This window comes from Myotis daubentonii, chromosome 4 (assembly GCF_963259705.1).
Source record: "Myotis daubentonii chromosome 4, mMyoDau2.1, whole genome shotgun sequence".
Classification (NCBI taxonomy): domain Eukaryota; kingdom Metazoa; phylum Chordata; class Mammalia; order Chiroptera; family Vespertilionidae; genus Myotis; species Myotis daubentonii.
Window position 1 is genome coordinate 81,226,355 of NC_081843.1, and position 27,076 is coordinate 81,253,430.

Here is a 27,076-nt window from a genome sequence, read left to right on the forward strand (position 1 = left end):
ACGAGGAGAAAGTGAATGGGTGGATCCATATTATTGATCTCTCACTAATACACTTTGACAAAACGAATACCTGGGATAATTACAATGGTCAGACTCAGCAGATTCACAGGAATAAAAACAAAAAGGGAGGAGGAAAACACTCTAATCTGGAAACTGATAACAGGGGCTGTGATCTGGAAGGGCCTGGACTCCGCGTGCTGCAAGCCGGTGGGGACTTTCCTTACATCCTGAAGACAGTTCCGCTTATTGTTTCCCAGGGAACAGTCCTACTCATCCTGCCTGGGGAAGAAAGGATCAGCAGGCTCATGGCTGGCTCAAGCCTTAAGTGGCAAATGACTCTGGCACTAAGAAAGTGTCTGACCTTACGCTCAGAATCTCTTAAGAGTGATTCCATTCTGACATGACCTGGCTTTAGAAAGTGTTTCAACCAAAGCCTCTTGCAGCGTTTATGAGTATGCAGCCTGCTCTAACCGACAGCGGGGGGTAGAATAAAAATGTTGTGCTAGGGACGAAACTGAATGCAAAGAGTGGAGTTGTCCGCCCCAGTCGTAGAGCCAAAGCTGCCAGGAGTCTTAAAGAGAGTAGTTTTACTTCCAAATGGTGATGGGATGGGTAGCTCTCTGGGTTGAATGAATTAGCGTCATTACAAGGGTCTCAGATGAGTTAATGAAGTAGTAGAGACAATACTGCTGTTAAGGCGAGGAGACACCAGAAAGCAAATTTTCTGAACTCTCTGACCTTCCAGAGCCATTGCTTTATTAGTGAGGAGGAAAGAGGAAAAAATTACTCTATAAAGAGCTACACTGCATCCTCAGATGGAGTGTCAAATACAGACTTTTTATAATTGATGATTATATTAATTTACTACATGAGAGATGAGAGTGGACCACGTTTATCAGACATATTCACCATTAGGTTGAAGTCAGGGAATTTAACAGCATTAGACTTGAATTTGACAAATGTCACAATTAAATGTTCATGTAAAAAAAACTGACAGTTCAGCCTAAATTACGTTCAAGGGGAAATGTAATCCTAGGCTACCATGGATGCTGCCTCCGAGAAATGCAAATGGTCCACAAAGACGAAATGGAGAGTTCCAAGCGGACAAATCACAGCGGGACTACAATGTGAAGATTTCAGTAACATTTACCTGTCATTTCTGTGACCATGATTGGAGTACAATTGAATCAAGAATGTTTTAAGAGAAAGAAGCAAAATAAGATGTTTGTAAATATACCAGAGAGAAGAATTAGGGGGAGAATTCAGGGAAATATACCAGGGGAGAATGAAGTCATATATTCTTTAAAAGTATTTTTAAACCATTGAAAATGTTCAAGACTTAAGAAGAAGACAATTATAGTAACATGCTTCTAAAGATATCCAACTGTCAAATAAAAGGACACAGGTGGTCCTGTTTTCTTTGGCTACTTATGACAGACTTAAAAACCAATGCTTGTACTTTATAGTTTAAACACCTCCAATTTTTAAAAGAAAAGGCTATGATTTTAAAAGGATTATTCAGTACATTTAATAGCAATTATCGTAAACTAGTCTCTGGAAAGAGTAAGGGACAGAATTTCCCCCACCATGATTTTGTTTTGTGATTCATTAACTCTCCTTTCCCTCAGGTATCGATGAACTTATTTCAGATGAATGAACAATTCCAAGAGGAGTCATGTTCTTATTAGTTCTGAAGCATAAATCACGTTTGCTTATTCCAGGAAACACACAACCAGAAAGATGTTTAAACAAAAATGTGCTCGGGACCTTGTGCATACACGGACCAGAAATAATTTATGTCTCATAAAGTTCCCTAAGTTGTCCGTGTCTATTTACTCAAATGGAGCACACAGGACCATTGCATTTTTATTACCATGACAACCGCACATCAGAAGTTACTATAGATGCTATATATAGTACTTCAGAGAGAATGCCCCTTTCTTCAAGAAAGCTATCTCAAAAGTGCAATTTGGATCCCACTAACAATGTTGTCTTTCCTTTGCAGTAGTTACCAATAAAATGTTATCTGAAGACAAGATGATATTCTTGCCAAAACAACAAGGCTTTTTGGAAAAAAAGCTTTTTCTTTGTGGGTGGAAATCTCAGTGTTCTGCTAAATGAAAAAGTAAGAAGGAGAAAACATCTGATGGGAACACGGGATACAAAGAGATGGGCAAAATAACCCCACAAAACATCTCAACACCACTCACAAAAATTTAGATTACTATGGGGAACAACAAAGAAAGAATGAAAAGTTCTCATATCAACCTGGCTGCTATAACTGTAAGAAAAGGAAGCAGATTTCTTTGTTTAATTGGTATAGTCACCTGGGTGATGCATTTTATATTCGAGTTGAAGTTGGACTAAGCTAATATAATGTAGCCAACTAAAGTTCACTCCAGAAAGAATTCAGAACATAACTAGTAGGTTGCTCTGCCCACTGGCGCTCAACAAGTGCCTTTTAACCTGAACTCAGCAGGCAAGTCTGTTCTAGTCATTTGCCTGTGGAAATATATCCTGATATTTAACCTGGTAAATAACAACAAGGCAAGTAGACACACATGGCTTTATTCAGGGCTTATAAGCCCGAGCGTGAAAGCAATTTATAAAGAATAAATCTCCACAACTTCTGGGAAAGGCAGAACCATGTTATTCTTCCCATCAAGGAAAAAAAGTTAAGTAACTCCACGATCAGATGGACTGTAGTTAGCAGTACTGTAGTTAGCAAAGTAAACATGTGTTTCCTTGCTTTGGACAAACTCAACTATACTACAATGCTTATTTTCATCCTTTTGTTTTAACTTGATATTAAAAAAAATAACTAGATGAATTTACTCTCAAATATGTATTAGGTAATTTGGAAAGCAAGGGTGTCCATCATACTTTTGAGTCTGAAATTAAACTATGACATTACAGAGGATGTCTACAGGGGGAGTATTATTTATCACATGGTTTAAGATCAGAAACAACTAATCATCTCATCTTCATCCCTATACCCAAGAGTAAGTTGAAAAACAGGGCAATCTCTCCTCTGTTGGACCAAATCCACAAAATAATAAAATGTGGAAGTCTCAGAACGGCATTACTTTTTAGGCTCAGAAATTTATACCGAATGGAAGCCAATGGAGGACCCGGAGAGGAATTTCCATGTTTTCTAAATGAAACTGAGCTTTAAAATGCAAGAGACAGACCCTAGGTAAATAAAAATATGCCAACTGGAGTTTTCACAGCAAACACGGGTTCTATTTACTTGAATAAAAGTTTAAAAAGATGATCACTCATATCCTGTCTAAATTAATACTTTCTGAAGAGTGTGGAGAGAGTTCCATCTGGAAATTCATGCAAAATGAACTAGAGGTCTCCCATGATAATCTTCTGTCACGGTTTATGGTTTATTTGTAAAAAAAATTAGCATGCCTGGGGGTTTGTGTATTTTTTTAATAGCTAAGAAACCAGATTCATCTGTCTTCCAGTCACCCACTTAATTATTAGATTCTCTTCATTTTCATAAATCTGGCAGGATTAAGAGGCTATGATTTCTGTCATGTTTAAATGCATGCTGTAATGAGACTGCATTTTTCTTATTACTTAAAATAATTAAATGCATTCTCTTTAAGAAGAAAGAGAGAGAGATGTGTGTTTTAAAGACTATGGTGTGTTCCTGTTTGTCAATTTTTTAAAGTTTTTTTGTTTTCATTGATAAGAGTAGCACCGCCATGAATTAATAGTCACTGGGCAAACGCAGGCCTTGTGGGACCAGTTTATTTCCCCATTTTCTTTACAGTGCTTAAAACAAGGAGCTCAAAGAAGAAAAGCTGGAACTAGAGGAAAACAGGGTATGGGTATCAGGAAGTTCTGGGAGATCATGTCTTAATTCCTCTGTGTCCTCCTCACGGAGGAGGGCCGAGGCCTCACACATGAACATTTAAACACACAGTGTGTGTGTGAGTGTGTGGGGCGGGGGGCAATGTTTACAAGGGAATCTTACTTATAGAGAAGTCTGAAAATACTGCAAACAGATCGTCTCCTCTGGATTCAGGAATATAAAATGCACTACATGCTGACAAATGGCAGTGAGGACACTGCAGTTTTGCCAGTCAGTAACAAGTATTAAAACAAATCTATTCTTTAACTTACTATGTGTTTTTAGTGCTACTTTAATCCACTTCAAGGTATAGCTAGATCTCTGAGGAAAATTCAGCAAATAGGACATTCAGACCATCAACTGAATTTATCCTGAATATTCAGAGGCCTCAGTGAAAGGGCATTTTGTTTTCTGTGTGTTATTTCTGGGCAGGAAAGGACAGGGTACGTATGTGAGAGGGACGATCGGGCCAGGAAGGTGGAGGTTTGAATCTGACAGGGTAAAGTACACTAATTCCGTGGACAGACACAGGAAAGGTGGCTGGGTAGGCCCCTCTCACTTGGCGAAATCATAATAGAAGATCTGGCCCTGAAAAGTTTCTATATGAGATTATATGCCCCGCTGTCCTTGGAGGGCAACACTGCTCTTGATTCAACAACCCAGATATGAGGCAGATATCCTCGATATTGGTGCCCAATTCTAACTACAATAGAAAACATAAACCTTCCTATGGCTTCTGCATGGCTTTATCTCAGGGGGATCGATCAAATGATGGCTTGATGATCTCAAGTAAAGGGACATCTTAGAGTTGATACCTTGTGACCCCTCAAAAGTCATTTTTATTTTTTAAAAAGTGCATTTCAAAAACAACAACAACAATAAAATATTGCCCCAAGACACATAGATGAATCAAGTCCTTATACTGTAAGCTCAGAAAATTCACTAAAAATCTGTTGAGCATTAAGCACGTACAAGGCATGTACTAAGCATGGGGGAAAAGATGGAAATGGTCATTTCCTGTTATCAGTGGGAGCCCACCATCGAGTGAAGGACAGAGAGGTAGAGAGAACTCTAACACAAGGCAGAAATCATCTCTAAAACGATTAAAGCAAGAGCTATAGCAAAGTTCTGCGATAGCCAATGCTATCTTTGGCCAGGGGAGTTCAGAGAAGGTCCTACGGTATGTAACAAGCAGGACCTCACAAGGCAGAAGGCAAGGGGGCAGGGGGTTCAGGGGAACGTTGAGGGGAGTGGGAGTGTGGTTCTCTACATAACATTTTGTTATTCAACTCACAAGAAGTCCTTACCTCCGTGCAAATGAAAAATGGGCTGAGGCACTGGGGGAGAAATTTCTTGGGCTATCTTGAGGGCTATTGCCTGCAGAGAGAAAGAAGGACAAAGTTTACAACATGATCTTGTTTTTGTATCATTATCCATATCCAGAATCTTCTTCTCTTTAGTAGTTAAGTTTCTGTCCACTTTTGCAAAATGCTTTAGTTTTACCTGCAGCAGGAATCTGGGGGGAAGGACAGAGTTCCAGCACAGCATTCCAAGTGTACAAGGTATATGAATCACCTCATTCCCCTATATCACCAGCCAGCAGCCCTCCACATTTTTTAATAACCTAAATATTCCAGTCCTACAGTATAACGGACACACGAATGTTTGGCCTTCCACCCTCCCAGATGTGCTAGCATTTCAAACAGCAGGATGGATGTGGAAGCGTCTGCTTCAAGGGGTCCGGGTGGGATGGGCTTTCTATTTTAGAGAGGGAACCTTAGTGGCTTTAATTTGAAGTAAACAGAATAAAAGTCTGAGTTCTGGAAAATAAATCCTCATATTCCCTAGTATATATTTTAAAGGTGGATAGATATGTTAGAACTAGTCATAAATACTGCAGTCTAGGCCTATGTCCCAAATAGCCCAGGTCGATCTCAGCATGGCCAAAGTGGCCCAGTAGGATTCGCCCTTACCAATACTTTCTTCAACAGAGCCCTCTGCTCCTGAGCAGCTGGGCTGTAACTGGCCAGGCAGGCTTTAAAAGCCACAGTCACACACAGGCTGACAGGGGGCCTCCCCAAGACCTTCTGGGGGGACAGAGCACAGACGGCGGCTCACTCTAAGGAGGACAGCTCCGTGGGGGCCGTGAGAACACGCAGCCGGCTGCTGATCGCTCAGAAAGCTTGGCAGGCAGCTGGTGTGGGGAAGCCGAGGACACCCAGACCACCCTGCTTCCCTCCGCATGTTTAATTAGATTGGCAGCATTATCTGAGGACCGGATGGGACTGAGGCTGGTTTCAATAAGGAGGTGAGGAAAGGCTGCAAACTAATCCTGTACGTTCTGGAAACAGGGAAAATAATCAGGAAGGTATTTTTAATCCTTAACAGCAAGCCAGTTGCCACATTACTGGTTTTGCAATCGAAGTGACAATTGTAATTAGGTGTAAGGAATACAAGATTGCACGTTAAAGTCAGTTCCTCAGTCGTGGAGGTAAACAATTTATTACCTCTGTGCCAAAAGAATAGACCAACACATTAAAGAGGGTAAGTTTACTGTTACCGTGAGGAGTTTCGGATTGGCTACACCGCTACTGAAATTTTTCAATTAACTCAAGGTTGCAAATTTCACAGCGATGCCTTCAACAGATGCCATTAACTTTATGACAGATAGCACAATCAGGGCCATTAACGGGGAAGCTCGGGAAAGCCCGTTTCTTTGTGGGTAGAGAGTTGAGAAGCATTTTCCCCCGCTGCAATCAAATGTATCTGCCTTTGCATCTGCTGTTCCTTGGGCCCCCGGAGAATGGATTCTGTTTTTGCCATCCAGCAATCCAGGACTATTTCTGTCCATTTATCTACATGGCTAAATTAAGTGCTTTCAACTTCTCTCAACAGCCTTTGTTCCCCTCACCAACTTAGGTGGTACATCACTCTTCATATTCCTTAAAAGGTCTCAATAATTTCAGGGTGGCTAGAAAAAAAAAATTTCTTTTTTAGAGAGAAACCAATCTACTGCCAAAAATCTTCATGTAAATTTTGTTTTCCACTCGGGAAAAAATGTTCACTTTGCTCACACTGCCAGTAAATTATTAGGAGAAACAAAATGATTGTTGGAAGCCAAGGCGCTTTCAGAACAATCCCTGCGAGCCTATTCACTCAGAACAAATAATAAGGCCAACGGAACTTGTCACCAGTTCCTAGCCCTGTGTTCTTTGTAAAGAGAGCACTGTATCTGGAGATTATCTGAGATCAACTACACTAACTACAGAGTGCTTAGTGAATATATTTAAGAGTTGGAAGAAGGGAAAAACAAGGAATTAGCTTAAAACCCTTTTTACTTTTAGAAAGTTTAATGAGTGGTCCCCGGGAAGCCTTGTAACATTTTATAATACACAGTGACCCATCACTCTGAGAATGAATGGGCAGAGATAGAAATACAGAGGCAAGTTAACTTAAATCTGCTTTTAAAAAAAAAAAAAAAGAAAGAAAGAAAAACCTTCAGGTTCTGCCTTTCCATCTTGTGCTGCCTTTCTAGGCCCATTCATTGAACATGTTCCTCATTTTCTTCTCATGAACTCCTACACTGCTGTAAAACCTAACCCAAATTCCCACCCCTTCAACTTCAAAACTACACAGCCTTCTGTACTGTCTTACTATTCGTAGATCTTTCTTCTTGTTTCATGTCAGATTGTAAAACTAAACTGAAATTCACACACTCACCCCACATTATTTCAAAGGCTCTTAAGTGTAGTGAGCTATTAGAGAAAATGAGGGTGTTGTGAACAGAATACCTGGCAACTCCTTAAGGTCAAGAGACTAGGTTAATTTGAGGGCAGCTCAGCAAGCTGGAGGTAAGAGATGAAATAGAAGGGCTCAGGAAGGGGACAGAAACAACCCAGATGCAAGAGAGACATGCTCCCTGGAAGCAGGGAACTGTCAACTACATGTACTGGTACTAGCTAGTGGGAAGCCTAAAGAGATGTATGGAGGCAAGAGAGAGATGCTAGAGATTTTAACCTGGCATGACTGCATTGGGTGGGTGGGCAAGGGAATGGCTGAGGAGGAGCTAGGCTAAGACATGAAAATACAATAGAAAAACTGTTAGGTAAGCAAACCAAGTATAATTGGTGATAAGCTAGAAATAAGTGATGAAAAAGGTCACAGACTACAAATGACCCTTGTTTCCAATGTGGGTAGATTGGGAGAATGGCTATCCCATTGACAGAGAATTTTGAGAGAAGTGGGGTGGGCGGGTCACAGAAGAAAATGGCAGATGAGTATTGTGCAGATTTTTATCTTTTATTACCAAAAACATTCCTCACATTTCCTTTGGGAGAATTTACAAGGTTAGTAGATCAGGTAGGTAGAAGTCAATCTTTGAAGTCTTTTGTTCTTACTTAAAATAAACATTGATTTCTGTTATCGACTCAGTCTTTGAAGACTCAGGGACACTATTTAGTTATATAGTGATCAAAATAACCGCTAATTTAGAACAGATCAAATTATAAAGCACACCTTGTATATGCCTATCTCAGAGGTGAGGGCCAGACTGCTGTGGACAAGCACAGAGCTTCCCCGGGGTGAGAAGGCAAGAAGGATCGAAACCAAAGTCCTATACTTGACCTTCACTCCTCACAGCACGGCTTTCCAAATTCATCCCCCCATCTGCAGAGCAATACCTGAGAGACCTTCAAATGAAAACTGGTGCCAGTTAATTCTCTGCCCATATGTGCTGCACTTGCTTATAACTCAAATCCTGCTGCTCCCGGGGATTTGCTGCCTCTCGGATGTTGGAGAGCTAGGACACTTTACCGACCGCTGGTACCGCTGCAGATGTTTCTGACCTGGTGAAGAACACCTTAGCAGTGGTCAGGCGGGCTGGGTAGGTAATTAACTCTGTGATCCCCAGGGGGAACTAGCGAGGCTAATAAACAAGCACATATCAAAATGGTACTTTACCTAATGGCGCTGCACAGGGTGCCTCATTTTCGAGGCAGTTATTGTTAAGAAAGTGATTTCCAGATTAATTAAATTGTTTGATTGCTTTGTAATTAGGCTGGAGAAGTCCTGTGTCTTCACCACAGAGAAACAGGCTGCAAATCTTTTTAAAAGGCATATGCTATACCCACTATAGATTATTAATGCGCTTTTAATAGCTGTCTGTTCGCAAAATGATCGTTTTTGGTTGCCTTGATTTTTCTATCAGGACTGAGGGAATCCAAGAATTAATGATAACTGCCATGTGAACTTCCCAGAGGATCAAAGAGAAGCCCCCACTTGAATCCTTGTTGCTATTGTTGACTGATCTGCCTAAATGACTTGCGATGTTTTAAACCTTAACAATGAGTGTTGGAGGTTTTCGGCAACTGGCACTGCTTAAAAACCTGCAGATCTAACTTCATGCATCCAACGGCGGATCTTCTTACAGGAGGAATGCCAGTTATGGGGGAACCTGGGGCTGAATGAACTTTCAAAAACAACAGTTCAAATCTCCTGAGAAGTTTGCCTCCCAGACCTGGCTGATGCCAGAGTGAGAAATCTTCCTTTCACTTAGACAGCTGTCTCAGAAACTGGCTCCTTTCCAGATGTCATGGCAGGGTATTCATTAAACCTGGACAGCTGCTCAGAATCTAAATGGACACAGGAAGACCTTGACTGGCCTTCAGTGGAACTGTCCCTGGTAAGCTGTGGAGTATCCACAGCAGGCCAAGAGAAGCAGGCTTATCTGCCTGGGTTTTCAAGTAGCGGGGATCACACACAATGAACCAAAGCTTTCTTAAACTCCAGGATCTCGGAACCTCTTTGGTTTTGAGGACTAAGCAAAGGGCTAGATAGTGAATTAACTGAGTTGGGGAAGAATGAGGGAGGATAGGGCTTGGGAGTGTGAGAGAGAATTAAGAGCAAAACTTGAATACCTGGGTAGGCTTTAGTCTTTTACTTAACGGAGGCACCGCCACAAATAATTTCGAATATACTAAAATGTACTCATAGTCCACACTATGCGCAACTATATACAAAAACGTCACATTCGGTTCTAGTTCTCATATGTAACACTTATATTACTTAATTAAACACTTACAAATGGTTATAGTTTTTTTAATTGTACTCAAGAGCATGGCACAGTTTTCCAGCTCGCGTTATTTAGTGCCTGACAGAGTTAACAGTCCTAACTGGTTTCAGATGCTCAAACCAGCCAATAGTGCTCGGAAGAGGTTAGCAGAGAAGGACAATTCTATAGGCTAAATACTGAGGTTTGGGTACGGATCATTTCAATCACTCTGTCTCCTGTCACCATTGGTAAAACTAAACGAAATATAATGACATGTGCACTATATTCTATTTTTATCTTTCTCTCACTAATTTGTAATTCTAAATGCTGGTGAGGGAGAAATTCTGGTTATATGGGTAGACAAACAAAAAGTATATTTTGATTTCTCAGTGCCTAACCTAGCCCTGTTATGTAGTAAACTAGAAACATATGATTTTTTTCTGATTTAATAATTACGTGTTAAGTTCTATTTATGCACAGAGGTTTGAACTACCTGGTAGAACAGATTAAATAGGCAAACAGGACGCAAAAAACTAAAAATCTACTGATAAGATGCAGATCTGTACACCCCATCAACTCTAGACTCATTTTATGAAACCAATTCTGGATCCTAATTCCTGTGAAAAAGAAACTTCCTTAAACAGAAGCCCTTAATGTATCAAAACTACTGACTAAAATGCTCTCAGTGCACTGTGTTGTAACACTCTTAACAACTGTGCATGTAAGCTTTCTAAGGAATGGCGATGAAGTTGCAGGGGGGAGAAGATGTAGGGAGTGAGAGAGAGTTCCACAAACAGGTCAATTTCTATGTCATACAGCTCTCACCGATGCCTGTTGTCTTCATTTCACGAAGCCGTTCCCTGGAATTTGTGTCCTGTATTTGAAATGCTATGGCACTGACTCGAATCCCTTGGAGATGCGTTATAATGGGTTCTTGAGAAGGCCTGAGCTTTCCGTTGACCTTTCCTTATTACTCTGAATTGGTGTCACATCTCAAGGTGATCCCGGGTAAAGACTGGCGAATGTCAGGAGTGATGAGGAAAGTTGATTTTTAGTTGTATGTTTTCTTCCCATCTACAGTAATTCATCTTCCCAGCAATAGGGAGGAGATTAATTTTAGCCTTTGCTTAAAGTTACCGAGTAGCAGCTGTAAGGTCAAGGAAGGTGAGGCGAGACCTAGCCACTGTAACAGTAGTTCCATGCGATTTTATGAAACTCAATGCAGTCTATTAGTCTGAGATAGTTAATTAGTCTCCAAACTGGATAAAAGATTGAGGTAAAGAATATAACCTGGGGTATGAGTGTTATATTTTTCTGTCTTGCATGAAGGGATTTCAATTCTTTACCATAATTAGATACAAAGAATTTCCCTTTTTACCTAGAAGAGGGATGGATGCTACCAGGAAATCGGTTCTCCTCAGAGTGTTTGCTTCAATTGCTGAGTAATTTCTAGTCAAAGGGTAAGTATGTAAGTGAAATGCACGTCCATACAACCTGCACAGAATGTAATCTGAATGTATTCTCTATTATAAGCCTCTTCCTTTCAGCTGCTCTCAGTTAAAAAGTGAATAGTAAATGTAAAGCGGTCTCATTTAACACACGTTAAATGTTCCTCTGGCCTCTGCTATAGAGGAATTCTATCTGAAAGAAGCAAGAATGTGTAAGTATTTTTTCTTTTAAATTGTTAATCCTTTTTTTTTCAGTTTCTAACTCCAGAAATACTAGTATGTTCAGATTTATAAAAATAAAAGATGCTCAACTCTACAGCTTCATAATAAAATAATACGTAAGGTGCCAGGTATCTAACAAGTCTGAATTCTGACTTTCAGCTTCCATAAACCATACAGATCTTGAAAATCCATGGTCTTTCTCCTCTAATGTTTTTGCCTTACTTCCCTCTTTCATTTCCTTAGCTAAATAAACAGTTCCCAATCTGGGGTGCATAGGAGAATCACTAGGGAAGCTTTAAAAATGCTGATGGCCAGGCCCTACTGCACCCTCTTTTAAATGAGGTGGTTCTAAAATGCAGCCAGGGTGGACAGCCATGGCTCTAGGATTTCCTGGTACACTGCAAACCTCTTCCAACACTTCCACTTGCCCTTTAGAGCTCTTAACTAGGAGGTCTTGGATTTCCCCTCCTACTTTCCTATTTCCTTCTATAAGCCAACTTCCCTCTTCCTTGTCTCGGGTATACTAACTAGTTCAACACCCCTTTCACACATTCACTGCTCTCTGACTTCCAAGTTTTCTCAAAACAGGACTAAGACCTGAGATCCCTCCCCTATCAACCCAAACAAATACATGCCTACCATGTCGACACTCTGAAAACATGGCCACCTGCCCACGGGTGTGCTTAATCAAGTAAGTTATTACAGGTACCCTAACCAACCCACATAGCTCCTCTCCTCTAAACTCAATCATTTCCACAATTTCTCCCTTCCTCTAAAACAGGAACATCCTCAACCTAAATTGTATATCATTCCTATGTTCTTGGGTTAAGAGTAAAAGTCTCTATAAAAGAAAAACATAGGAAAGAAAGCATCCATAAATCAAAATCTTTTTTACAGGTTTAGTACAAACTTTAATCATTTGATTATTCAGTTGAAACACCCAGTGTTCCTTTTGTTCAATACCTAAAAATAAATGAATGAGACATTGGATTTAAAACTGCACATCTCATGCTTTCATTTTTTTTCATAGGCAGAATGCCTATTACTTGGTCCATGTAATAGTAAAACATTTAAAATTATTATGACAGTTAAAATCAGAGCATGGGGTTTCAATTTAACAAGTGATTATTAGAAGCAAACACGAGATCCCTCTAACTATTCTAGTCATTCCTCATTGCAGAAAATATGACTTGCCCTCAATCACGACAGGGACCTGTCCATTTGAGGACTTACTCTATTTAGTTCTATACATGTGTCCATGATATTTTTAGCGCAGGATCCTAAGTAATTGATGGGTGGGGTGAAGGAAGCTTGTTTCAACCCCTGAGAACAAGCTTCTCTGAGATTCGGTATGCGCAAATATCAACCTTTAGAGAATTACTACCTTAAGGAGCCACAGTTATTAATTACAATGTGTTGAACCCTTCAGAGATGTCGGGGTGTATTCAGGCAGTGTAAAAAAGTTGTAATTACTCTCTCAAAAAGCAAGACAGGGTCTTTAAGGCTCTCTGAATAAAAAATTAGGTATAATTGGAGCTTTGAAACATAAAGAATATGGAAGATAAAGATATTCTGATATAGAAACTCTGGCCAACAGTTAGAAAATTGTCTGAATTTTGCTCTTTCCATTTTTTTTTTAGCATTTTTGTATATAGGGACATTCATATTGTCCATAATTTCGATAGTTTTGTAAGAAGAAATTATAACATTTCCGAGCCTCCTGGTGGTCTTCCTTTATTGTGTTTCTTTACTTCCAAATTATTTTTTAAAAGCAACCGTATTTTTATAGTACTTTTATGGGTTCTTTTCTTAATTAAGTTTTTTTTTTAACTATGTGAAACTTTTTGGGTGTAAGCAGTAAAATAGCAGTCTACTTTTTTTCCCAAATTGCTAATCGATTGATTCAAGACCGTTTATTGGCTTGAATAATCCACATTTTCTCCAAATATTTAAGGAACTAATTTGATGCAATTAGGGCAGGGCAGTGATTTGTGGAGAGCATAGAGGATAAAGAACAGACTAGAACTCTGGCCAGTGTGGCTCAGTAGTTGGAACACTGGCCCACATACCAAAGGGTCACAGGCTGGATTCCTGGTCAAGGGCACATACCAGGATTGCAGGTTCGATCCCCGGCCCTGATAGGGGCATGTGCAACCAACCTCTTTCCCCCACCCCCTCTCTCTACCTCCATCCTTCCTATTCTCTCTCTCTTAAAAAACAAAAACACACACAAAAAAACCTCAAACTAGAAAAGTCTGAGGACCCCTTGGAAATAACCTTTAGGGCAGTATTCCAGGTGAGTCATCACCTGGGTGGAACCCTGAGGTCTCTATTTTTATCAAATACTCCAGGTGATTCTTAGGCACACTATAGTTTCAGAATTTGAGCTTTAGGATGGTGATTCTTAATTTTGGCTTCACTTTATAACAAATAGTCTGGGGAACATAAAACAAAACCCGATGGCCAAGTCACACTCCAGTCCACGGAAATCAGAATGGGGTGTGGTGGGGGGCAGGCATCAGTCATTTGTGAAGCTTCACAGGTGATTCCCATGTGCATTCAAGTCTGAGAAAGAATGCTTCAGATTCCGCTGAGAAAGTGAATTTTACCGATTAAGTTGTTCTCTAACTTTCCTATGTATCAGAATCCCCTGGGGAGCTTTTAGAAAGCTATATACTGATGCCAGGCCAGACACTTGACGTTTCTGATTTAACTGGTCTGAGGCCTGAGGTGTTTTGTGTGTGTGTGTGTGTGTGTGTGTGTGTGTGTGTGTGTGTGTTTTAAATTCCACTGGTGATTCTAATGCACAGCCATGCTTTAGAACCCATAGTAGGTTCTTCAACTGTAGAGTGCATCAGAATCACCTTGAGGATTTGCTAGGCCATGGATTCCTGGGCACCCCCAACAGTGACTTGGTCAGTAGGTCTGGGTTGGAGCCCGAGAGTTTGTATTTCCAACTGGGTCTCCTGCTGCTGCTGCAGGTGGTCTGGCGACCCCACTCTGGGAACCACCACACTCATGTATATCAAGGCAACCCATGGGATGTGTTTCTTTAGTTAAAAGACATAATTAAGTGCATGTCTTTTAAAAAAAATAGCTTCAATAATATGAGGGATTTGATGGAAGTGTCACAGGCAAGGAGAGGAGGCACAGAGAGAGACCCTCATCTCATTCTACTACAGAAGTCCGGAGCCAGGGCTGGGGAGAGGATCCAGGTGCAGAAATGCATCAGAGGCAAAGTCAGACTTAACCCTTTGTGGTCGTTTATCTACTCTCAGCCACCAAAGCTTTTTTACCGTTCCGGTCATATGTCTGCTCTCAGCCACCACAGCAAGGAACCGTACGAATCTTAACTCTATTCATTCATGTATCAGTTCATAATTTCTCTGAAAGCTCTTAAGTGTCTAAGCGACCTTGTCACGAACCAAAACACTGCCCCAACAAATCGGAGATATCGAAACTCAATATAAACAAACGTGGTCGTTCCGCACTCGCCATGCAAAACACCGTGGCGAGTCAGTCGCCTTTTGAGAGTGAAGAAATCGACAAGCTTCAGAGATACTTCCCAGAATTTCAAATAAAGCTTTACAAATCACGTTTAACTATAATTAGGCATTCTTGCTTGTTAAGATATTTCAAAATAATACTCCAAAATGGCAAAAAGAAAGTTACCGAAAGAAGTGTACTGCGAATCTGAAAGTAACGATGAAGAGTTTTATTTTGGCACCTTGAATACTGACTCTGACGTAGAAAGTGATAACGTTTGTAGTGATTCTACTAGTAGTGACGTGGTTCCAAAAAAGAATTAATAAATCTTGCTTATCCTTCATAATCTTGCATGTTATGTATCACTGCTCTTTCAATGGAAATTAATTCCGACCAGTACGACACCCATGTCCAAATTTAATACGACCGCAAAGGGTTAACAGGGAGGGTGTATCAGAATATGAGGCCGAGGGGGTAACTGTACTGAGTTGCTGCCTTAGGCTTCTAACAGACCGGTGGTGGTGACAAACGCGGTGTTGGCAACAGGTGCTGCTGGGGCATCCTCAGACGGAAAGAGCTCCAGTGCTCAGCGTGCTCAGGAGGATGTCCAGGTCGAAGGGAAAGCTGTGGACTTCAGCACGTGCGCGAAGCAGACCTTGGGCAGAGAGTGCTGGTCACGAGTAAAGGGTGCAAACAGAGGGATCCCAGTAGTTAAAACGGGCAGGAAACAAAAAGGAGCCCATAAGGAGGATGGACACACAGAAGGAAGTGTCACAGGGAGCCAGGGAAGAGCAATTTCCAGGAAGCAGGAAACGCTTCCCGGCACCAAATGCTGTGGGGTGCTCAGGCTGAACACAAAGAAGTCACTGGACTGGGCTGGCCAGGACCACGGTGTCAGTGGAGCCGGGCAGGGGGCAGCGCCTCGCCTTAGTCCTCCTCAGCAAGTCTCAGCCAAGGATGGACCTGAGCTGGTTTCCCAGGGGCTGGAGTAGGAATCGCTGGCTGTTTGACCGAGATACAACATAAAGATAATGAATAACCACATCTACATTTGGTTACCCATTTAATCAAATTGTAATTGTAAAGGTAAGAAACTGCAAGTGTTATAACAGCTAATCATTTCATAGAATGATTTAAAAGCCTAACATTAAAAATGTGCTATCAGGTGGAAAATGGACTAGATAATGGCTCGGTGAGGGCTTAGTTTTTACAGTTTATGATATGAAGCCACAGCAAAACAAATATTTGATGTTTCCCCTACAGGATAGAGGTACAACTTGGAGTCTTAGGGCATTTTTAACTAACATCTTTTATTTTTATTTTTTTTACCCAAAACATTCTACTAAATGGCTTAGTAATTTGAATAATGTTTTCCAACCACAATTATTCAGAACAAAAAGAAAAAAGATTGTTATTCAGCAATCTATGTCACAACACTCCAGTCTCACCCAGACCCCACACTCCCCCTGGCAGACTTAGGCCTTCCTAGGTGGTGGCAGGTAGAAGGTGGTGGCATATGCCCACCACCACTGGGGGCTGGCCAAGGATGAATTAGACTGAGGGCTAACTTTAGTACTGTGACCGATATTGGAAAATGCTAAACATGAAGCTGTTTAACTACTTTAAACTGGAGGCAGATGGAGAGGGGGGAGCAATGTGCACCTGGAATTTTGCGGGTGTAATGTTTAAAATCCATAGAAAAAGAACTGCTCACTTTGGAAATAACTTCAAAACCTAATTCTAAAGGTAACACATGAAGGACTTGGAAAATAGATTAAGTTTTAACAGTGAAATTGGTAATCCTACTAATGTAATACTGTGGTTTCTCCCGTCTGTTTTTGATAGTGTGTATGTGTATATGCAAAGCATACTTTTAAATAGGATCATAAACCATATTCATTTTTGTATCCTGCTCTTTATAGTTACATTGTAATTATAATTTTCCTATGCCATTAAATATTTTTTACTGTGATGATATTTTAACGGCTACAAATTACTCATTATACAGATGGATCACAATTCAACAGTCACCCTTCTTTCTATTTAAAGTTTAGGCTATTTCCAATTTTGTACTATTACAAATAATGCTGCATTTAACAACCTGAAATATACTTCTGAGTACTTTTGTTATCATTTCCTTTAATTATATTCCATAAAGTTCAAGTAATAGTTCAAGTAATATGAACTATTTTTAGGTTTCTTGACATAAACTATCACTGTGCCTACTAAAAAGATTGTCAACTTAAAATAATGTACTGAGAATACCCGTTTCACTATACCATCACCAAAAATATTTATTACCAGGCGTGCTTTTTAATATTTGCAAATCAGGTGAAAATGGCATTTCATTATTGTGATTTGCATTTATTTGCTCAGGGAGAGATTAAACTTTTCACTTGTTTACTGGTCATTTCTACTTCTGTTGGTGAGCTTCCAGTCCTTGTCCTTTGCCTGTTTATTCAATGAGGCATTAGAATTTTTTCTTACATCCATTTAAAAGATCTCTTTATAATTTCACTAGAGGCGCAGTGCATGAAATTCATGCATGGGTAGGGTCCCTAGGCCGGTGATCAGGGCCGATCAGGGCCTTCCGGCTGCTAGCCGGGGCCTTCCTTCCCTGGTTGCCGGCTGCCAGCTGGGGCCTTCCTTTGTTCCGTGCCACCCCCTGGTGGTCAGTGCACATTATAGCAAATGATCGAACTCCTGAATGAACTCCCAAGGGGACACTTTGCATATTAGCCGTTTATATCTATAATAATAAAAGGGTAATATGCTAATTAGACCAGACATCCTTCCTGATGAAGCTGGGGCCAGAGGGAAGCCAGCCTGGGTCTTGGGTGCCTGTGGGTGGCCCAAGGGAAGCCAGCCCAGGTCCCGGGTGCCTGCGGGCAGCTGGAGGAGGGAAGCCCGGGTCCCAGAGGGAAACCGGTGCCTGCAGCCGGGGGAAGGAAGGCCTACTCTTGCATGAATTTTCGCATCAGGCCTCTAGTCTATATATATAAAAGGCTAAGTGACCATCCATCCATCCAGTACATATGACGCGCACTGGCAATCCTATATAATAAAAGCCTAATATGCTAAGTGTCCAACCGTTTGACCAGTTACTATGATGCACACTGACCACCAGGGGGCAGATGCTCTGACCCGTAGGTTAGCTTGCTGCTGGGGTCCAACCGATCGGGACTGGGCGAGATGGGCTGGACATGCCCTGAAGCCCTCCTGCGGTCCCTCATCGGCCCCGATCATGCACCAGTGGGGTCCCTTGGTCTGGCCTGTGCCCTCTTGCAATCCGGGACCCCTCGGGAGATGTCGGAGAGCCAGTATCAGCCCGATCCCCGCAGGCCAGGCTGAGGGACCCCACCAGTGCACAAATCTGTGCACCAGGCCTCTAGTATATAGATAATAGTAAACGTCTGCCCATTATATTTATTGCAGATATTTTCTCATTTGTTAGTGTCTTAATTTTGTGTATGGTGTTAACTCCAGAATTTTAAACTCCTAATATTCTCTATCCTTAAAACACATCAATATTGCAAATGGTGACTGTAACAACTAAATACCTGTAAATCTATGTGCCTCTTTTTGGAAAAGTAATCTCTCCCCCACCCCCTCTTCAGGTGGGGGCCCATGTTCTTTGACAGAGTGGGACAGAAGAAACATGCATGAAAAGCATTAATCCAGACACCGTGTTCGGGCCCCAGAGTGAATCATAGCTCACTCTGGGGACATCCCAGATCTTTCCTGATCCCTCCAGAGAGCACCTTCAGGGCCAGACCCCAGGGCCTCGCTGGGAAGGAGGCCAGAGGCAGTGATCAGGGTTCCAGACCTGGTCCTGATCTTTATCTTCAACTCAAGCAAAAAATTACTCTTCAGCCCAAACTGTGACAAAGGCTGATGTTCTCTGGCTGAAGCAAAGGTGGACTTGGGGGGGCTGTGAACCCCACTCCCAAATCACCCCCCCTACTCCCTATCCCCGAGGCAGTGCCCCTGGAACTGTTGTGGTCTGACCCACTGGGGTTGACTTGTTATAAAATGCTGTTCATTTCCCACATCAGCTCTAAGCCAGAGGACGTGCACCAGCTGAGGGACCTGAAAGGCCGGTGTGCCAAAATGAAATACCACAGGCTCCCCCAAGTGTGTCCCAGCAGACGGTCACAAGGATGCCACATCTCACTGTCCAATCCACCCGGAGACTCTAACAAGCCCATGTTCGAATTTGCTTTGAATTTACACACTATGGTGTCCTATCATTTGAACCACATCATGAATTCAGATTGGTTATAGTAATACTTTGGTCGTTTCTTAAAACCTCACACTGCTTGGCACTTTATAATATTGCAAATATTGTCACATGTAATCCTTCATTTGAGACTGCAAGGGCCAGTTCTACTATTTCCACTTTAGAGAAAAGGAGATTGAGACCTAGGAAATGATCTGCTCAAAGGAGCACTGCTGATACCTGGCAGAGGTGAGCAAAACCCTGACCCTGACCCTGACACTGAGGCCCAGTGTTTATTACATACACCATTTAGTACTCGACCAGCTGTGAGAGATCTCAGAATTAACAGGGCTCGGTGACAGGATGCTGGAGTTACACAGTAGCTGGAGCTTTCTACATGAGCGTCTAGGGCTCCATGCCTGGGAAAGCAGGCACACAGTGTGAAGTGAGCAGCTCTCCAGCTTCCTCTAATAGTCCCTTCCTCATCTACCTCACCGACTCGCCAGGCCACCATGTCACTGGGCACAGAGTTCCTGGAAGTTTAATGGGGCTAACTATTGTTTCACCCAGAGAGAACACACTTGAGATTCACTGAGATACACATCAAGATATTTTGGTGCCTTCACAACACATTCTTGATGCTTATTAAATGTCATTTGCAGCAAGCATTAAGGAGCATTTCCTGTGGACCCAATCTCTGACTCTTAGGGCCGCAAAAATGGAAGTCAGACAACAATGGACGGCCAACAATACAAATACAAGACAACAGAAGGCCAGCCCTTTAATGAATAACTTCCCAGATTAAACTCAGAAACTAATCAGTGCTGGTCACAAAGAATTTTGTATAATACTATTCACTACAACATTACTTATAAGAATAAAAAACTGGAAGCAGCCAAAATATTCATTAGGGGAAGGTAACTATCACACATTCATGAGCTGGAATATCTTGTACTCATTAAAACCAAGCATTGTGGGGGAAAAGACATTTAATGATATGTAAAAATCTCAAAATAATATAGAAAGAAAATGATCTAGAGAAAATTATATCTATGATCCCATACTTACACGTATATACACAGATGTATGTTTACATATTAATTTATGTTTACATGCACAAATTTATGTAGTATACACAAATGTAATAGATATTATAAAAATGTCAATATATAAAAAGTACACATTTAGACAAAAAAATCCAAATGTTAAGTAGTTAGCTCTGATGGAAAGAAATACAGATGATTTTTATATTTTCTTTCATTTTCCAAATTAACTACAATAAATATGCACAGCTTTTATAAATAGAAAAAAAGGGTTTGAAATACAATTTTTAGAAACCTAAAATAATTCAGATTTTTTTAAAGCAAATCTCAACTTTTCTTCCTAAACTCTATGACTTTTCTTGTACGTACACTCTTCTACATTTTCTCCACCTCTCTCTTCCCTAGTCCAAGGAAACCAACTGGGCTCGCAACTCCAAAGCAGAGGTGTGTATGGTAGCTCTTCCCTGTAGCTGAGCCCTCTGAACTGGTGAGGGTTACCACAGTGCACGCACACCCAGCATCTCAGGACAAGCTCTGTAATTCACCCACTGGTACTCCTAACATAACAGCTTAGAACTTGACAAGCCTGCAATTTGCATGGCTTTTGTAAAGAAGCACTCACATATTGCTGCAGTAAATACACGAATTTGCAGTAAAGCATCATTAAGCCGATACTATAATGATGCCAGAGTAAGTTCGAAGATAGGGATGGTATTGCTATACGTGATATTTAAGAAAATGCTCTTTAGCACATGCAGTTAAATTGGAAATGTAGATTGCTAACCCTCTCTGGCAGGTTGCCCAATAGGTAAAGGCCACTTTGCTTATGCTTAACCTTCTATCAGGGGCACTGGGCGCTTAATGAGGACGGAGGGCTGATCCTCATGTGAATAGAAGCCCCAAGTTCTTTAGCTCTGTGGAACAGTTCATTTTTCTGTGACCCGAATCCATACTCTTGTCAGCGACTGGGCTTCAGGTAGTCTGTGTTTACATACAGCTGAGGGTTACTAACTCAAGTTCAGCGCTAACCCGGGCTACGCTGGTCAAGAGGGTGGCAGAAGCACCACAGTACCAGAAAAACCAGTCACGTGACAGTCCCCAAAGCGGTCCAGTCTCAGCGCAACAGGCTCTGAAACCTCGAGGGTGAGGAGAGAATAGACTTAGCAAGGATTTTAAATGCACCTTCTATTTTCCAGGTGATCATTTATCATAGATCTTAGAATAAAAGCAATCCTCAACATAAAGGAATCTCCCATTTTTCTAATAGTAGATAAGAAAGGAAGGGTTTTTTTGCGGGGGAGGTGGGCAATGTTAATAATATAAACTTTCAGGTATTTAGAAGACATAATACATGTCATTTATATCTTTTAAAAATAATGAAATATAAGTCATACTCTATCAACTTGATAACCACTGGCTCTTCCTGGAGCCCTGTCTTCCCTTGGATTCTCCTCTTGCCCTCCCGCCTCTCACATTGTTTTTTCTCAGTTTCTTGCTAGATACTTGTCCTTCCAGAACCTCTAAGTGTTTGCACTAGACTCAACCCCAGGTTCTGTCTTCTCACTCCAAAACTTTTTCTCTCAATGATTTCATCCCTTCCCAGGGTTTTAAACACTGTCTATGAACAAACTGGTATCACCAGCACAGATTCAACCCCTTCAGTTCCACACCCATAGAACAACACTGTTTGTCACTTTGGTAGCTCCCTGGTATCTTCAATCCATTATGCAGCAACATGAACTCTTAAGCATTCAGCTCTTATCTGTTCTCCTTTCCTCCGCCCTGGGAAATGCCCCTGCCCTCCATCCATATTCTCAGCAAGACGGCTGGAAGCCACCTTTGATGACCTCTCCCTCACCCCACATCCAATGTATCACTAAATACTGTCAACTCTAACTTGGAAAACACACAATTAAGATACATCTATTACTTTAGCAATCAAACCAAATCAAAGCAAATCCATAGCTGATGCATAAACACAAAAAAAAACTGCAACATTTTGATTTAAAAAAAGAATAAAGAGTCTTTCCTTATGGATGAAAAACCCATGTACTAAAACAAAACAAAATCCCGCAAACTAATACCACTTTTGTTAACACAGAGGAGCTTTAAAATTAAATTTAGACATCAGCTTCCAAAAGCTTCAGTTTATAATGGAGAAGCTAAAAAGCTAACTCAGAGGCCATTCAGGTTAAATTCTACATTTAGAGAGCAGGGGAATATGAAAGATGTCAGTCATTAAATTATTATTAGGAATAAATTACACATAAACATTGCAGTCTTCTCAAAGGACCAAAATGATAAATGGAAGTCACAGGGCAGAGAGATCTTTATGAAAAAGTTAACACATATTCATGATTCTGGTATATACCCGTCATTACTGATTCCACACAAAGCAATACCCCAATGAGGAAAACACGCTGACGTCAGTCCGTCTGATTTTATCATCCTTTTTCTTAAGCAGGAAGGGCAAGATGTGTCATTGCTCAGGCCAACAATTGGCAGTTACACAAAGGCTAAGGATTACAATATAAAACTGTGTGTGTAGCAGGGAATAAAAAAGATGGCATTCTCCATAATTCAGAGAAACTGATTTATGAAATAACTGAAATCACAGAACAGCTGCATTGTAAAATTATAAAACTTGGGCACACACACACTAGATTAAGAAACTCTGGGTCTCGGTCCTTCTGAAGGTTTTAATAACACCAGATGAGTCCCGGGTGATGTCCCACCCAGGGCTGACTAAATGATTTGCTGATTGTAACCGACATGAAATGAAACCTCTGAGGAATACTTCAAGGTGCTCTGAACTGAACACAAGTTTTATACGGTTAAGTTGATTTTGTTGTAATCTGCTTATAATTAGAAAAAAAATGCCAATGAGTGACCATGTCTTTTTTCTTGAGTAGAAAAAGACGTTTCTATCTTTTTAAAGAAAGAGTGGTTGTATGGGGCATCAGGACACTTACTTTCTACTACAGCTAACAATCAATTTGCCATGACTCCATGGGCACACAATTAGCCTTGTTCTATTACCCAAATAGAAAGAAGCTAGGAATACATTTGTCTTGGACCATCATGTCTACTTGGCCAAAGGAGGTGACTGCCTTGCTGAATGAATACTTTTGTTAAAGATCTCCAAAGCAGATTTAAACAGTTTGGCAAATAATATTTCAAGCATGAAAAACCTGCTAATAGCTTTTGAATGAAAGTCACAAAATAGATAAAACAAAGGCACTGTTACATTCAAGGCTCTGTCCCCAGTCTCACCTTAGCCAAGGAGAAATCTTCCACTGATACCTGAAGATCATTCATCTCTACTGACCAAGCTGTTCCCACCAGCAAACTAAAAGTCATGAGTAACAGCTTGCCCTCTGAGTGTGGCATGTGAACCTAATGGTACTGCAAACATCTGAGCAGAAATGTGTAAGTGCATAACCTCCCCTAGTTGTCTAGGGCGTAGAGAGAAACTGTTTTGATGCCTTTTTTTTTTATTGCTATTGTCTCACCTTTGAAGGCAAGATTCAGGAAAAAGCTTGTAGTGAAAACCTTGGTCACTGCTTGGAAAAAAACACCACCCCATATGACATATTAAGGAGTATGAGTAAGGAAATGCTTCACTGATACCAAACTTATTAAGCAAAGAGGGCAGGGAAGCAGCGAGGTCAGAACAGGTGATGCTCAGAGCAAGCCCAGCCTCGTCCATAAAATGAAACTCTACAGCTAGACACAATGACGACAAAAACGGAAGAAATCAGAAAGAAAAATACTGACAAACTGTGCCACAAAAGAATGAAAGAAAAATATTACATTAATCAAAAAGTAAAATAACGAGAAAAAGCTAAAGGGGTTCATCACCACCAAACCAGTATTAAATGAAAAGTTGGAGGCTTTTCTTTAAGAAGAATAAAAAAAGATTTAAAAAAATTTGAACAACAAAATGGCAATAAATACATATTTATCAACGATTGAATCTAAAAAATAAAACAAGCAAATAAGCAAAGCAGAAACACTCAGATGGAGAGAGCATTTTGTCAGAAGGGAAGGGGTTTGGGGGATGGGTGAAAAGGTGAAGGGATTAAGAAGTACAAACTGGTAGTTACAGAACAGTCATGGGGATGTAAAGTACAGTATAGGGAATAGAGTCAACAATATTCTAGTAACTATGTGTGATGTCAGATTTATAGGACATTTATTGGGATGATCACTTAGTAAGTTATGCAACATCTAACCACTGGGGTGTACACCTGAAACTAATATAATAGTGTATGTCAACTGTAATTAAAAAAATAAAAATAATTTAAAAATTAAATTAATTTTAAAAAGTCAAACAGCGTATTACAAAAGGATATTAGTGACATTACAAAAGATTAATAAACAAGCACATTAAACATACTAAGAATTTACCTCAGCCCTAGCTGGTTTGGCTCAATGGATAGAGCGTCAGCCTGCGGGCTGAATGGTCCCAGATTTGATTCCGGCCAAGGGCACATGCCCGGGATACAGGCTCGATCCCTAGTCACAGGCATGCAGGAGGCAGCCAATCAATGATTCTTTCTCATCATCGATATTTTTATCTCTCTCTCCCTCTCTCTTCCTCTCTAAAATCAATAAAATATTTTTTTAAAAAAGAATTTACCTCATACCTGTTACAATGGCTATTATCAAGGACACAAGAAATAATAAGTACTGGTAAGGGTTAGAGAAAAGGAAACCCTTGTGCTGCACGACTGATAGAAATGTCAATTTTAGGTCAGTTACATCTTCGAAGAGGGGCTTGGTGAACAGAGAAGCAGCAAGTACAGTGATGACTAATGATATATATACTAGATACTAACCTACTAGGTTATGTGAACTTTTTAAAGGTATTTCCTGTCTTGAGTAATTTCCAGAGGTGTCCAATAGGAAATTGATACTTCTTTCCATCTTTTCTTCCAAAAATCCTCTTACAAATGAATCTACGTAATCACCTGCAAATTCACAGTAAAACAATTTTTGAAGACACAAAAGGTTAGGTATTTTGGCCAATAGGGCAATATTTGCTCTTAGGACTTTAAAAGCCTAGCATCAGTAGGTCTCGGTTATTTATCTACATCTAGCCTGTGGATCACCCTCTATAAGCATAATTACTTTTAGAGCTCATACTTTTACCATTAGAATCCAATACAATATGGAAGTAATATTGTGGTCGGCAGAATTTTAAAATGGTCTCCTGAAGATCCCTGTACCTTGGTTATTCAAGAAAAATATATTTACACATATTCATAAGAATTTTTGGAAGGAGAAAGGAGCAACTTAGAAATGCTTATCTTTGGGGAACAGGAAGGTAATGAACTTAGCATATAGTGACTTTACAATAAAATAGGACTCTAAAAATAAAACCAATAAACAAAACAATACCTATATTAGTTTTCTATTGCTATGTAATAAATTACCAAACATTTAATGGCTTAAAAAATGATAACCTATTTATTAATCTTAGGTAGGCTTCACTTGTTTGAGCTCAGGAGGCTCTCAATGGATCATAAAGCCAAAATCAAAGAAAGGCAGAAAACCACCAGCTCCCAGTTCCCTAGGAACCCTCACCCAGTTTTCCTTCTCAGGGTATCATGTGGCCACAATCACAGTGTCAGCAGGGCTGGGCTCTTATCTGGAGGCTGGGAAAGAATCCACTTCCCAGGTCATACAGGTTGTGGAGAGTCAGATCACTGAGGTGACAGGACTGAGGTCTCCATTTCATCCTGGCTGTCAGCCTAAGGCTGCTTGCTGCCCGCTTCTGGACTCTGCCCTCTCCTAACTCCAAGTCCACAATTGCCACATTCAATCAACCTCAGGCTCACATCTATCTCTAACTGCTCTGCCCTAACCAGAGAAAATGCTTTCTTTTAAAGGGCTCATACAGTTGGGTCAGACCCACTCAAATAATCTCTGTATAAAAGATTATCTGACTTTGGACTTTAATTTCATCTGCAAAATCCCTCCACAGGAGTACCTCAATGATGAATGCGATAGTATATGAGAGGAACTGCTTCACCACAACTTGGCTCTTGTTGGATTTTACCAATTTTTAACCTTTTTTGACAATATGCTAGATGAACCATAGTATCTCATTATCCTGGTTCACATTTCTCTTGGGATTACGATGAGTGAACATTTCACACGTTTTTGTTGTTCAATTTTTTTTCTGTGACATGCCATTTACATCTTTTGCTCATTTTTCTCTTGGTGCACTCATCAATTTTCACATTAATTTACACAAGCTCTTTCTATATTAAGGCAATCTGATGTTGGTCAGTTATAAGCATGAGACATTTTCACAATTTTTCTTTTGATTTTGTTTATTACGCAGAAATTTTTATTGTAGGAGAGGCACATCAGTCTTTTCTTTGGGGCTTCTGGATTAAATTTCATGCTTAGAATCTTCCTGGAAATAGGAGCCTAGGATATTCAACCTTCCCTTTTTTATTAAAATGGGACTATCCTGTTCACCGTTCTTTGAGGAATCCCTGGCTTTCAACAAGCACTGCTTTGTGTGTGGAGATAAGCTGCAGAACACTGTGCCAGTATTCCTTTTCCTCAGGGCACAAATAAAGTTCTCATCTCCACTGAGTCACGTGATGGGCGTAAAGTCATGTGTCAGCAATGAGTGGCCTGACATATTATCTCTAACTAAGAAAAATAGAAAGCATAACTCTATATTTTGGGTGCATAAGCATTGAGAGAAGGCAGTTTTCCTTCCTC

The 27,076-nt window shown here is 40.6% G+C and overlaps 1 protein-coding gene across 15 annotated transcripts in view; it reads right to left on the bottom strand.

Moving 5' to 3' along the window:
• The window catches only part of MAST4 (microtubule associated serine/threonine kinase family member 4), a 521,544-nt gene that overhangs the window by 73,576 nt on the left and 420,892 nt on the right, over positions 1-27,076 (bottom strand). For 8 of the 15 annotated variants that reach the window (XM_059694451.1, XM_059694453.1, XM_059694456.1 and 5 more), the window contains 2 exons: positions 25,174-25,305; positions 5,173-5,242 (listed from right to left, as the gene is read on the bottom strand). In XM_059694451.1, coding sequence (XP_059550434.1) covers positions 5,173-5,242; positions 25,174-25,305 — 202 coding nt within the window. The remainder of the gene's footprint in view (positions 1-5,172; positions 5,243-25,173; positions 25,306-27,076) is intronic. The other 7 variants (XM_059694454.1, XM_059694452.1, XM_059694461.1 and 4 more) reach the window with 1 other exon arrangement.